The sequence below is a fragment of the Lepus europaeus genome, chromosome 14 (assembly GCF_033115175.1).
Source record: "Lepus europaeus isolate LE1 chromosome 14, mLepTim1.pri, whole genome shotgun sequence".
Lineage (NCBI taxonomy): Eukaryota > Metazoa > Chordata > Mammalia > Lagomorpha > Leporidae > Lepus > Lepus europaeus.
In genome coordinates, this window is record NC_084840.1 from 13,184,960 (window position 1) to 13,200,067 (window position 15,108).

General features: G+C 38.0%; 1 protein-coding gene across 2 annotated transcripts in view; it reads right to left on the reverse strand.

The window, feature by feature from the left end:
* Window positions 1–9,308: 9,308 nt before the first annotated feature.
* The window catches only part of F13B (coagulation factor XIII B chain), a 28,001-nt gene continuing 22,201 nt past the window's right edge, over window positions 9,309–15,108 (reverse strand). For both annotated transcript variants that reach the window (XM_062211540.1, XM_062211539.1), the window contains 2 exons: window positions 10,248–10,461; window positions 9,309–9,540 (listed from right to left, as the gene is read on the reverse strand). In XM_062211540.1, the coding sequence (XP_062067524.1) occupies window positions 9,507–9,540; window positions 10,248–10,461 (248 nt within the window). In that variant the 3' untranslated portion in view covers window positions 9,309–9,506. The remainder of the gene's footprint in view (window positions 9,541–10,247; window positions 10,462–15,108) is intronic.

Genomic DNA, 15,108 nt, shown 5'->3' on the forward strand with positions numbered 1-15,108 from the left:
GTCAATGATGTCCCCATTTCCACTGTACCCTTTCACTTCGTAGGAAACCAATGTGGAAAAGGGGGCAAAGTTTCACTTCAAAGCAACCTCAGGATCTTGATCATTATATTGAATTGCACTACAAAGTTTTTTGACAAGAAGGTCTAAGACAAGTCAAGATTGCAAATTTCATATGCACCACAGATCTGTTAATGAACAGTGTAACTGTGTAAAATTAAGATATAGTATTAAAAAAAGGAAAGACTTTGGGGCCGGTGCTGTGGCACTGTGGGTTAACACCCTGGCCTGAAGCGCCGGCTTCCCATATGGGCACCAGTTCAAGACCCAGCTGCTCCACTTCTGATCCAGCTCTTTGCTATGGCCTGGGAAAGCAGTAGAAGATGGCCCAAGTCCTTGGGCCCCTGCACCCACGTGGGAGACCCAGAAGAAGTTCCTGGCTCCTGCCTTTAGATCGGCACAGCTCTAACCATTGCAGCCAATAAGGGAGTGAACCATCGAATGGAAGACCTCTCTCTCTGCCTCTCTTCTCTCTGTGTAACTCTGACTTTCAAATAAAATAAATAAATCTTTTGAAAAGAAAAAAAGGAAAGGCATATAAAATTGCTGACAAAACATTTCTGAAGCTAAGATTGAGCCTCAATAATGAAAGAAGAGTTTGAGTTGTACCATGATGTTTTTTACCTTCAGTCTATAAAAAAATAAATAAATAAAACCTGTGTGCTGTTACATTTGAACAGGACAAGTTCCCATGGTATATTCATATTGAATTCTAAAGAACAGCAAGATAATAGAGGCTCCTTTATGAAATTCTCATCCTGCATTGTACCAGTAACTATTTTTAATGACAAGGATGTGAACAAAATGCTTGAATAAACATCTCTATTCAACAATTGCTGAAACACCTAAATTCATCAATTAACCCTTTAACCTATTTGCTGTATTAATCTATTTATCCAGCTATACAAACCCATCTATACTTTCATTAAAGCAAATCAAGTGAAGTTACTGATGTCATGACAATTCTTCATTTCAAGTCAACATTTTTTTTTATCTTTTATTTAATGAATATAAATTTCCAAAGTACAGCTTATGGATTACAGTGGCTCCCCCCCCCCATAACTTCCCTCCTACCCGCAACCCTCCCCTTTCCCACTCGCTCTCCCCTTCCATTCACATCAAGATTCATTTTCAATTCTCTTTATATTCAGAAAATCAGTTTAGTATATATTAAGTAAAGATTTCAACAGTTTGCTCTCACATAGCAACACAAAGTGAAAAATACTGTTTGAGTACTAGTTATAGCATTAAATCACAGTGTACAGTACATTAATGACAGAGATCCTACCTGATATTTTTTTAAAAAATTGATTAATTTTCTATGTAACTTCCAATTTAAAAGCAAGTTTTTTTTTCATTTTCAATTATCTTTATATACAGAAGATCGATTCAGTATATACTAAGTAAAGATTTCATCAGTTTGCACCCACACAGAAACACAAAGTGTAAAAATACTGTTTCAGTACTAGCTATATCATTACTTCACATTGGACAACCTATTAAGGACAGATCCCACATGGGACGTAAGTACACAGTGACTCTTGATGTTGGTTTAACAATTTAACACTCTTGTTTATGGCGTCAGTAATCTCCCTAGGCTCTAGTCATGAGCTGCCGAGGCTATGGAAGCCTTTAGGGTTTGCTGACTTCGATCTTATTTAGACAGGGTCATAGTCAAAGTGGAAGTTCTCTCCTCCCTTCAGAGAAAGGTATCTCCTACCTTGATGGCCCAGAAGTCAACATCTTTTGAAGTCATCGGAATGGGAGTGCTTCCTTCAGTAGTGTATTGGTTCACTTTGGTTTGACCATTTTGTTGAGGTCATAATTTTTTAAAGATATATTTATTTGAAAGGAAGACTTACAGAAAGGCAAAGGCAGGGAGAGAGAGAGACAAAGACAGAGAGACAGAGAGAGAGAGAGAGAGAGAGAGAGAGAAAGTCTTCTATCCACTGGTTCACTCCCCAAATGGCCACAACGGCCGGATCTGAGCTGACCCAAAACCAGGAGCCAAGAGCTTCTTCTAGATCTCTCACACAGGTGCAGGAGCCCAAGGACTTGAACCATCTTCCACTGCTCTCCCAGGCCATAGAGAGCTGGACTGGAAGAGGAGCAGCTGGGACTCAAACCGTCGCCCATATGGGATGCCATCACTGCAAGCGGCAGCTTTACCCACTATGCCACAGCACCAGCCCTAGAGAGTATCTATACATTTTTGAAAAATATTCTCAAAATATGTGAGGGGACAGTAGCATACTACTGAAACATTAGGAAATTATAGGGGCAAAATTTATAACACAAAGAAAAGTCAAAAAAATATCCCAGCATTTGAGAGGGGCCTTTTTCGTCTTGAAGCAATTGCTGATTTGAAAGTGGTAATAGAAAGACTAAGTTGAAGATAGTTGTCAACAGACCCAGGGCTTAAAAACCAAATTTCTTAAACATCACTTAACTGCTAAAACAAATGCCCACCCCTGTTAATATCTTACATGTTTTGAGAAGTGTCTATTTGTCTCTATTATAAAAAATTAACTCACATCTTCTTTCTCCCTTCATCTTCTTTACCTGTTTCCTCCATCACCTAATTTTGAGGTCTTCCTTGGTGCATACATTTGTTCTTTTAACACGTTGTGCCCCATCACCCTATATATAGAATATCTATAAAGACATATTGAGCAATAAATGTACCACTTATAATAACTTTAAGGTAAGTATTGTATCATTGAAATATTCAGAGTTAAAAACTTAGGACTTAATGGATTAAATATTTTTAGAATTCTAGTATTCCATGTCAGCCTACAGTTTTGTATCTGATTCCTACCTATTACATATGATGGAAGGAATGAAGAGAGGTACAAAGAAGTAGGAAGGAAGGTAAAAAGGAGGGAAGTGAGGAAGACAAAATAATCAAAGAATTATATAACAAAATATGTTACCTCCAGCTTGTGAAATGCTATTCAATTATTTGTATTTATATGTTGATAGATATATCATATTCTAGGTGAAAATGTAAGTGCTAAAACAATATTTGTTTTTTTTAACTTCTATTTAATAAATATAAATTTCCAAAGTACAACTTTTGGACTATAGCAGCTTTTCCCCCCATAACCTCCCCCCCACCCGCAACCATCCCACCATCTCCCACTCCCTCTCCCATCCCATTCTATATCAAGATTCATTTTTAATTATCTTTATATGCAGAAGATCAACTTGGTATATACTAAGTAAAGATTTCAACAGACTGCACCCACACAGACACACAAAGTATAGAGTACTGTTTGGGTAGTAGTATTACTATTAATTTGCATAGTACAACATATTAAGGACAGAGATCCTACGTGGGGAGTAGGTGCACAGTGACTCCTGTTGTTGATTTAATATTATTCATGATGTCAGTAATCACCTGAGGCTCTTGTCATGAGCTACCAAGGCTATGGAAGCCTCTTGAGTTCGCCAACTCCGATATTATTTAGACAAGGTCATAGTCAAAGTGGAAGTTCTCTCCTCCCTTCAGAGAAAGGTACCTCCTTCTTTGATGACCCATTCTTTCCGCTGGGATCTCACTCACAGAGATCTTTCACTTAGGTTTTTTTGTTTTGTTTTGTTTTGTTTTTGTTTTTGTTTTTGTTTTTTTGTCAGTGTCTTGGCTTTCCATGCCTGCGAAACTCTCATGGGCTTTTTAGCCAGATCTGAATGCCTTAAGGCCAGAGTTCTGTTTAGGACATCTGCCATTCTATGAGTCTGTTGTGTATCCTGCTTCCCATGTTGGATGGTTATCTCCTTTTTAATTCTATCAGTTAGTATTAGCATACACTAGTCTTGTTTATGTGATCCCTTTGACACTTAATCCTATCAGTATGATCAGTTGTGAACTGAAACTGATCACTTTGACTAGTGAGATAGCATTGGTACATACCACCTTGATGGGATTGACTTGGAATCCCCTGGCATGTTTCTAACTCTACCACTAGGGGTAAGTCTGAGTGAGCATGTGCCGAACTGTACATCTCCTCCCTCTCTTTTTCCCACTCTTAAATTTAACAGGGATCACTTTTCAGTTAAATTTAAACACCTAAGAATAATTGTGTATTAATTAAAGAGTTCAACCAATAGTATTAAGTAAAACAAACAAACAAAAAAACTAAAAGGAATAAAGCAGTAAGTTGTTCCTCGACAGTCAGGAAAAGGGCTGATCAAGTTATTGTTTCTCGTAGCATCCGTTTCACTTCAACAGGTTTGCTTTTTGGTGCTCGGTTAGTTTTCACCAATCAGGGAGAACATATGATATTTGTCCCTTTGGGACTGGCTTATTTCACTCAGCATGATGGTTAAGACAATATTTGTATTACAGTATGATATATAATGTGTATCCCATGTATAGGCATGTGTGTATATAAATAAATTTTTAAGTATGATTATTTACACCTGCAAAGACACATAGAAAATTCTCTATGAAGGTAATTACACCAAGTAGGTAGATCTGGGGTACTGAGAGAACAATAAAACTTATTTTGGGGCCAGCTGTCTGCTACCTGCTAAACCACAACGCCGGCCCCAAAAAGTTTATTTTTAACCTATTACATTTGTACTGCTTAACTGCTTTACACTGTAAAAGAGTTGCCTTTATACTTAAGAGAGAAAATAAGTTATTTTAAAATATAATTTTAGTATGGCTGGCCATAGAATAATTTATTTGATGCTAATAGGTGAACTGAATTTTAATTTTCTCATAAATTATTTTGAAAGTACATAAAAGCATATTAAAATGTCTGCCAAAGTGAAACCTTGCATTTTTGTCTAATAGAATTCTACTTTTATCTGAGAAGAAATATACTAGGCAAACTACCTCTAAATTTTGGTAAGGCTTTTTAGACCCCGTTTTCTCCATTTTTTCCTCAAAGGAAGCATGTTGGGATCCCTGAATTCAGTTTGAATGTATAATGTTCTCCAGAGTTTTGATCTTTCTTTTTTATGAAGAAGAAGACTTATATCTATGAATTCTTAACTGCCCTTTGAAAAATTAAAGTTTCTCAGTGCAGAACCAGGCAGTGCCTTCCAAGCTTCGGAATACCCTAGGGTGATCATCATGCTAGTGATTCTTTGATCTTCTCAGCCTCACTATGCTACAACGATGGCAAGTCCTGTAGCAAAATTTGCTTTCATATTCATCGTGATGAGAATTGTCCTACAACATAAAGCTCTTTAAAAACAAAGTGGTCATCATTGTAACATTATCCTCAGTTCCTCAGACATCTAATTGAAGTGATAATTCAATGAAGCTGTGGCAGTCGGCTGAATCCCCTTGCTGGATTATGCTTTTTTATCAAGCGGTCCCTGCCTTCTGCCATCATCTCACTCCCTCCACCGCTTTCCCAAACATCTTCATTCTCTTTAGACTTCCCGGCACAGATATCCCTCCACATTCACAGGAACCGTCATGGGAACTGCGACACAAATCCAATTCCTCTTCTTGGCCAAGGGCCATTCCCCTTCTGTGCCTTTGGTCCTGTCTCTTCTCACCTTTTAAAGAATTCTTCTTTTTAAGAGTCTATTATGCAATATTTTCCTATCCTCTTCCACTTGTTCTTGTTTATTGTTCTATTCCCACTTAATTTGAACATGTTCAGCTTTCTCCCACTTTTGTCCAAGGAGACATTCTTTATTCCCATCTGCCCTTGCACCATCACACTTCTGACAATCTCTCTGCATACATGTTTCTGGTTTTTGTACGTGCATTTATTCTTCACCCTGCTCCAGTCTCAAGCCCATGCTTGCTGCTGTTCCCTTCAGACTCATCCCTGATATCCCACCCACATTTTTTAGGCCCTGTCTCTTTTGGTTTCCATTCAATCAACTCAGCCATCCCTTACGAATTTCCTTTGTTGTAACCTAGCCTATATTCAAACATTGAGCTTTGGATGCCTTCAAAACTCTGAACTTGGCCTACATCTGTCCTCACTCTGGGAAACTCATCTATTACTTTAGTTGTGATAAATGTCCACTGACTGATAACTGCAAATTATACCTAGTCCACCATCTCAACACCCATACTTTTTTACATATAAGGTTGTCAGGGAAGCAGACATTGAGATGGAAACAAGCATCCAAGAGGATTTTGGGGAGTGCTCCCAGATTTATACCCATGGAAGAAAAAGAAAGAAAGCAAGATGGAAGAAGCTGAGCTGCAATATGACTTCAAGCAGAGATCCCAGCCAACACTACCCCAACAGGAACTCAGAAACCGGGACAACCCTCAGAATTGCCTCTTGGTGGAGTGAGGGGCCTTTTCTCCCGTTTTCAATGCCTGCAGGCCAGTCATTGGTACAGGCCAGCTGGGAAGGAGTTACAAACTGAAAGAGAAGGCTCTTTTACTGAGGTGACTCCCGTAAGGGATGGACCATGGAGAGCTCCCAAGCGCTGGAAGAGAAGGCTGTCTTTCTGCTGGGAATCTGGGTGGTTCATCACAGTACTGATCAGAAAAATCAATCTGTTAATTAATATTTTCACTAGTCGTCTCACAGACATGTCACAATAACATTTCCAAAACTCAGATGCTTGTGCTAATTTGCACTTCTTACACATTCTTCTTGTCATCTTCAGTGGCTGCTTCATCAAGGCAAATCCAGGGCGTCCTCCTGAGCTCTTTGCTCACTTCCATCTCACATCTCATCACTTGCCAGCATGGTGATTTCACATCCTAACTATCTCGTGAATCAGCCTTGCTTTCACCATCCCCATTGCTGTCTCCAGGGTATATGACCTTATCTTGTCTAAATGGCTGCATCATTTTTCCCCAGGCCGCACTTGCCCCTCTTCGATCCATCTCTCCAAACTGCAGTCGCCAGTGTCTGTACAAGTCAGTGTACGCCTCTTAGTCCATTTGGTGACTTTCAAGGTCTTTAATTTGGACTACAAAGGCCTTTGCATCAGGCCTACCTCTCCTCCAGAGTTAACTTGTTCCTCCTTCTCCACTCCTTTCCACTCAGGCCACACAGGATTTTTCTTAGCTTCTTAGAAAGACCATGTTCTTTGCTGCTGTCCACATGTTCTTGCTGGAACAGAAACAATCTTCTTTCTCTGTGTAAATCTTGGGAATCTGTCACTTTCTTGGGCATCCAGGACTAGGCTGTGTCCCCTGGTGTTCACTCACAAGATAGTGTCTTTCCTGGCACACTCATCTTCTGGAATTTTTTTTGTCTTTCTCCACAACCAGAACACAAGCTCTGTAAGAGTAGGCACTGTGTGTTACTCACTGGTGGTGTCCACTGCTTAGCATAATGCCTAGCATATGGTATGTGCTAAATATTTGACTGTACCTTTGCCATTCCCACAACTTAGAAAGTCTTAATTTTGTAACCTTTACACTTTTACCTGCCAGCCACATGATAAAAGTTAATCACCACCTCTATTGTGCTTTGGACCAGCTTCCATTGTTGCAATTTCCAAGTTTTTATTTCTTTCACACTTCAGGCATAAAAGCTGGCAGTTTAGTGGGTGCGTTGCTCACAGAATGTTCTACCACCCCAACATATAAAAATCAGTAAATTTTGTAACTAGTAAATCAGAAGATACGGCAGGACTAGATACATATTCCCACATGACAGCTATTCACCTTGAGAAAAGAAGGAGCTGCCCACGATAGGCAGAGTGTGCCCTTCTCAGTCCACGAGAAATATCACCAGACAAGCTGCAGGCATCATGCATGCTTTATGTGTGACCCACTGGGCATTTGAGTTTCAACCAGGAGTATCTTTATCTTTTCTACTAAACTGACTAGCTGCTGTAGAATGAGTTCTCTAGATACAATGAGATTAATTCTATTCATCTCTGAATCTTGCATTATCCAACATGTTCTATGGCTCCCACATATAGCAGGTGTTCAAGAATGTTCATTAATCAATTGATTAATAAGTGGATTACAGAGAATTAACACTTCCCTATTGATATTTAATTTTAATCAAACTTTAATTTCATGAGATTGACTACAGAAGCACAGAAGATAAAATAATTAATATGGACTCAAAGATAGTTCTACAGTACATATTTTATAGTGAATGAGTTCACAGAGTTGGTCCAACTGTGGCTTCGCTTCCAGAAGTTATTTTACAGGACAACATTAGAGAATTTTGAGTTGAGGGTTCGAAGAACCTCATCATCATAAGAAAGTAAGATCTTGAGTGAGAGAACTGGAGAGCTTCTAGGGGAGAAAACTGTGCTGCACTCACACCCACAACCAGTCCTACAGGGATCCTGAGATCCAGATGGTGCCATACGTGCACTTAGAAATGAATTGGAACAACTGCTGAAAGTACAACTGTTACTTCAGATGGAAAAGTGGCCATGTTGCTGTTCCTGGTCTCCAACATTCCTGGGTAACAATGACAATGGCATCTTTTGGTGCTTGCTGCAAGACCCACTGACTTCCAATTTTTCAATCTGTATGATTCCAGCAATTAATCTAGAAAAAATATTACTTGGAAAGTGTAGAATGTAAAAATTGCAGTAATTCCTTTAGTTAATCATATTCCTCTAATAATATATGAAGACATGAGTCCTTCACTGTCTTGCAATTTGATTACTTACCTTGTTGCAAACACGGTTAACTTAAAACATTCTTTACATTTAGGAAGTTTGGAGAACAGTGTCTTCAGCATTCAACAAAATAAATCTGTTAATATAATCTCTAATTTCATATCACAGGTTTGGTTCTTTAGTATTAATACTAAAGTAGGAGGCCGGAGCCGTAGCACACTAGGTGAATCCTCCACCTGCGGCACCGGCATCCCATATGGGCACTGGTTCTAGTCCCAGTTGCTCCTCTTCCAGTCCAGCTCTCTGCTGTGGCCCGGGAAGGCAGTGGAGGATGGCCCAAATGCTTGGGCTCCTGCACCCGCATGGGAGACCAGGAGGAGGTTCCTGGCTCCTGGCTTCGGATCGGTGTAGCTCTGGCCATTGCAGCCAATTGGGGAGTGAACCAATGGAAGGAAGACCTTTCTGTCTCTCTCTCACTATCTGTAACTCTACCTATCAAATAAATAAATAAAAATCTCAAAAATATACAAAAGTACCAGAGAATTCTAATATTAATGAAGAAGAGCAAATGTAAATATAAATTTGCACATAGATTGAAAACAATACAGTCCAGTCAATGGGCATTAGGAAATGAGACTATTTTGATGGGTAGATCAATTTTTAACAGAGGGAAGATGTGCAGTAAAGTTTAAATTATATACATCAAATAATCCAACTAGAGGTGAAATATTTTTGGCCTTTATTTATAAATAAAGAAAATGTTTAGCACAAACAATGTAGTTTCAAATATTCAAAAAAGTGAAAATGGAATTTTTAACATTTCTTCTAAAAATTAACTTTTATAAGGGATTTTTATGAGATGTTGAAGTGATTTTCCATGGGTTTACATCTAGGAGCTATTCTTCTTTCTGCCATTTGCTTTATGTCTGTAATGGTTGTTGGTAAGACCGAATACTTTAGAGAAAGAGAGAGAGAGTGCGTGTCAGTTTTTTTTAATAAACAGTAATTGCAGTCAAGTATTTATTACAATTATATGCCTTCAGTATTTCATATGAATCATTTGTTATTGTGTACTGATAAGAGCAAGTAACCATACTTGGGAAGTCATACCACTGGTTTCCTTTTAAAAATCAATGTCATTTATTACACTAACTATTCTTTACAATTTTATTTCTAAGTTATTTACTCTTTTTTTTCCTCTGGGAAATGAGGAATTCAAAATACACTAAAACATTTAAATAACAAACAAAATGTTTCTGCTCTGATTTAGACACGTTTGTACAACTGCATTGCCCAATCTATACTGGTTACACTTGAACTTACAATGAAAAGTGGGAGAAAATGTAATCTAGTCTTATCTCAGAACATATAAGTTTTACACATGTAAATATTGCACATAGAAGTTGATTTATTTATCCAATTCCAGATTGTCACACATATCAAATGGCAAACAATCCTTCGACTTCAGACAACTTAGAAAGCTTGTTGAGTAAATCCTTCTAGAAGTACATGTGGTTTAAGAAAATATGATCCTATTTCTTTTCCAATGGTGATAAAGTTGGAGCTCCACAACATAACATTTCTGAGATTTACAATGTAATGAATCTCTTGAATATCAGTCTGACAAAAAGAAATAGCTAGAGGTGAAAACCTCTTCTTACCTTTCTCTCGCAATGCATCTTGGGTATTTTAAGTGCCCTCTGACACACTGAACTCTGAGTTCAGATCCAAGAATAGATGCCTCAGCTATGTAACTATTTCTTGTACAAAGAAACTCAACATACTCTCCATGGAAAATATGAGGCCTATTGTCAAAATCCCATTTCAGGCGTAAATTATTCTTTTCCATTTCAACAAAAGATAATATGCAAGGCTCTAGAAAAAAAAAAAAGAAAACTTTCTTGATATATCTTGGTACTAACAGAAATCATATGTTGTTACCTACTCACGAAGACCTTAAAATTCTCAGAAGTGATAGTGGCAAGTAAATAAGATACAGTGAATATCTGAGTTAGTAAATAGAATCACGCACAGGAAACAGCAACATTTCCCCCCAGGGCTCTGAATTTGGAGCAAGGGTATGTACTGCCAGTGCTTTAGTTTCATGGATTAGGTTTTTCAAAGATAGTGACCAATAAAAAAGTGTTTGGAGGAGCACTGATAGTTATGAACATCTTTGAAATAATGCTCTTTATCTTTTTAGAAAGTTCAAATAAATTATTCATGATACAAACCATCGATCATAGAATAGCTAATGGCTTATGGAAATGTACAAACAAGCTAGATTCTCAATCCTGACTCAAAATTTGTAAACTGATGCTGTCCAAAGTGATTGATAGCTTTCTCACTTTTAAATTTCCAGTTAAATAGGTCAGAATTAGAATGATGACCGGAGTCTGGGAAGGGTAGATGGAGTGAGAATAGAGGGAGATTGAATAACAGGTAGCAAAACACAGTCAGATAGAAGCATTATCTTACAGCTTTGTTCCATAGCACAAAGTTCACAGTAATGGACTATGCACTATGTAAAGAATTGGAAGGGAGGATCTGCTGGGCTCTATCACAAAGAAAAGATAAGGAAATTGAAAGGCTAGCTGCCTAATTGTATTGGTTAGCTCTGTGTATATGTATTAAAATATTGCTCTGTACCCCATAAAAATTGACTAGCATTCCATATAAATGAACAACTACTAATAACATGAAATAATTAACTGTCATAGAATGTCATGATTGGATTAAAATGCTTTAAAATCTAAGCATGTCTTTTCTTGCAAGTATTAAAACAAGAGAGTACAAAATATTAAACTAAATATGAAGTTAACTAACAAAACTTAATTTTTCCCATAAAAATATTTTTTTAAAATATCAAATATCTGATCATTTCAGAAAATGAGACTTCCTGCGTCTGTATTTGCTTGGATGACCTAGTATTAAGGAGTAACTTCTGAGATAGGTAAACATGTCCAGAGTTGCTACTACAGCATGTAAAAACACACCTGCAATTAGTGAGTTTGCTGATTTAGTTATGTTTTCCAACAAGTATTTATTGAATGTCCATGTGTCAAATGGTGTGCTAACAGTACCTCAGACAATAAAACTGAAAAGATATCAGGAAAACTCTAAAATCTTTCAAGTCACTGCAAACAAGTTTTGAAAATGAAGTCAAATTTTATAATTTAGGAAGTCTTTGTTTTACAGAACTTGAGATTTTAATTAAAACAAATTTGAAAATTGATTCATGAGCCTTCTGCTTTCAGCTATGACAAAGTAGCTCCTATCAGAAATAATCAAGAACCAGACTAAGAATTAGTAACTGAAAAACAGCTAAGAGAAAGCAAGACTTTCAAGGTTTTAAGAGAACCTCCAAGGTAGTCAAGGAACTGAGTCTCTGGTGGTGGTGGGGTGTGGGAATTCATTCAAATGAGGTCAACATCCGAAGTGTCATTTTCCTTTTGGAAAAGTGCTCATGCTCAACTGAGCTGAGAGACCAAGTAGAGAATGGCCAAGCTCCAGCAGAGCTTTTGAAAATCTGCTGGGATTGAAAATAGACTGATAATAGCTTGGGCAGGCAGAGCAGCCAAAAACTTCAGAAGCAGAACTCAGGGGATGGGGGCATAGAAGAGGAACCTGATACTCTGCGCTGGTTTTCCCTCAGTTGTCTACTGTTGTTTTTGTTGCTGTTGTTAACATTTACTTATTTGAAAGGCTGAGTGAAGCAGGGGAGGGAGAGAGAAAGGTATCTTTCATCTCCTGGTTCACTCCCCAAATGACTGCAGCAGGCAGAGGCTGGGCCAGGCTAAAACCAGGAGCCAGGAACTCCATCCAGGTCTCTCATGTGAGTGGCAGGAACCACAGCACTTGGGCCATCACCTGAGAAGGCCTGGATTTAAGTCTGGACTCTACTTCCAATTCTAGTGTCCTGCTAAAGAGCTCCCTGGGAGGCAGCAGTGACAGCTCCCACATAGGAGACCAGAGTTGACCTCTGGGAACCTGACTGCAGCCTAACCTAGTCTCAGCTGCTGCAGGCATTTGGGAAGTGAACCAATGAATGAAAGATTTCTCTCTCTCTCTCTCTCTCTCTCTCTCTCTCTCTCTCTCTCCTCTCTCTCTCTCTCTCTCTCTCTGACTTTCAAATAAGTAAAAGTAACAGCAAAACAAAGTTCAGTCAAACTGACATACACGAAATAACAGTGGACACAATTACAAAATAAACTCTTTTTTTTAAGTACAAAAGAACATTTACCTAAAAGAAATACTCTTCTATTATAAATGAAGTATCATTGCATTTCAAAGAAAAAATATATAATTGAAAGTATGTGTCAATGTAATTAAACTAAAAATCAACCGAAAGAAAGCTAGAAATTTCTTCAAATGTTTAGAACTTAAAAAGAAAACTTCTAAATTATTCAGAACTTATAAGAATATCAAAATGGACACTATGAACTCAACTGAGTGATACTAAAAACCCAAAATATAAAAATGTGTGGGATGAAGTGAAAGTTGTGCTCAGAGGAAAATTTGTATGCTAAAACTGATAATTTAGGAAAAAATATAAAAGCTGAAAATTAGTAATCTAGGTGCTCATCTAAATAGGTTAGCAGGGGCCGGGATTGTGGTGTGGCTGATAAAACCTCTGCCTGCGATGCCAGCATCCCAAATGGGCACCAGTTCGTGTCCCAGATGCTTCACTTCTGATTCAGCTGCTCAATAATGGCCTAGGAAAAGCAGCAGAAGATAGCCCAACTGCTTGGGCCCCTGTTATCCATGTGTGACGCCTGAAGAAGCTCCTGGCTCCTGGCTTTGGACTGGCCCAGCACTGGCTGTTGTAGCCATCTGGGGACTGAACCAGAGGATGGGAGATCTCTCTCAGGTTTTCAAATAAATGAATGTTCTTAAAAATTATAACAGGCTAGAAAAAAAATTAATAAAAATGAAGAAATTTGAAGAGAGCAAATAATAAAGAGCAAGAACTAATGAAATAGAGAGCAACCTTTTATGAAAGGATCAAAAAATGTAAATGTTGGTTATTTGAAAAGACCTCCTTAGCAAGACATGACAAGAAGGAGATATGTGTTAACTCCAGTAATAACAAAAGATACACCACCGGGCCGGCACTGTGGCTCACTTGGTTAATCCTTCTCCTGCACCAGGTACTAGTCCTGGTTGTTCCTCTTCCAGTCCAGCTCTCTGCTGTGGCCCGGGAGGGCAGTGAAGGATGGCCCAAGTCCTTGGGCCCTGCACCCGCCTGGGAGACCAGGAGAAAGCACCTGGCTCCTGGCCATGTGGGGAGTGAACCAATGGAAAAGGAAGACCTTCCTCTCTGTCTCTCTCTCTCTCTCTCTCTCTCTCTCTCTCTCACTGTCTATAACTCTACCTGGCAAATTAAAAAAAAATCACTAGAAACATTAAAAAAAAAATGAAGTCATGGAGCACTTTATGTTAAGTTGACAATTTATATGTAATGGACAAATTCCAAAAAAAAACCCACTCCATACCCAAACTGACAGAGAATAGATAATAACTTCATGCCTATTAAACAAATTGAAGTTGTCATTAAAATCTTCCCACACAGAAAACTCAAGATACAGATGACAACTCTGGTGAATTCTTATAATTATTAAGAAAGAAATAGTGCCACTCTTGCCCAAACTCCAGAGAATCAAATAAAGGGAACACTTCCCCATTCATTGTATGTGGTCAGCAGAAACTTTATAACCAATCTGAAAGGAAAATATCACATCACTCCTACTCATAGAAATAAATGCAACACTCCAAGTGAAAAAAAAAATAGCAAATAGAATCCAACAGTATATCATAAGCATACTTTATCACTAGTATGTGGGATTTCTTACAAGAATACATGCTTTAACATTCAAAAAGAAGCAATATAATCCACTAAATTTACAGACAAATTACCAAGATATTAATCATATGGTTGTTTCAATACATTGCTAAAATTAGAAATGAATGAAGATTCTTGAAAATAAGTACTTTTAGCAAAATAGAAAGTTTTTACATCTTTAATTTGTTTTTTAAAAAATATTTATAACACCACACTTCAAGGTGAATTATTGAAAGTTTTACTTATTTTGGGAAACAAGGGCAGTCACTAACTCTCCCATTCAACATTACTCTAAAGTCCTAGCTGGTGAAGTAAGATAGGAAAATTAATAAAAGCCAGAACTAGAAACAAAGAAATGTCTTCCTGTTATTTGCATATACACTGTTTTACCCCTTCTCAGAGCCATGATAAATGTTATTACGTCTGTGAATGTGCCCTGCTAATAAAGCCTTCACTTGTTTCATCTTCCCCTGCGCGGGCACTCACTTCCATTCTCGATCCCCGGTTATACACGTGTTTTCTGTGGTAGAACCACTCACACTGACTGATGACTCTTAACCTGATTACTCACACCACTGTAGTTTATTCTTCATATAGCCCCACACCAAATTGGCACCTGACACATGGATTGCACTTTATAAATAATAATAATAATAATAATAATAATAAACAACTTGACT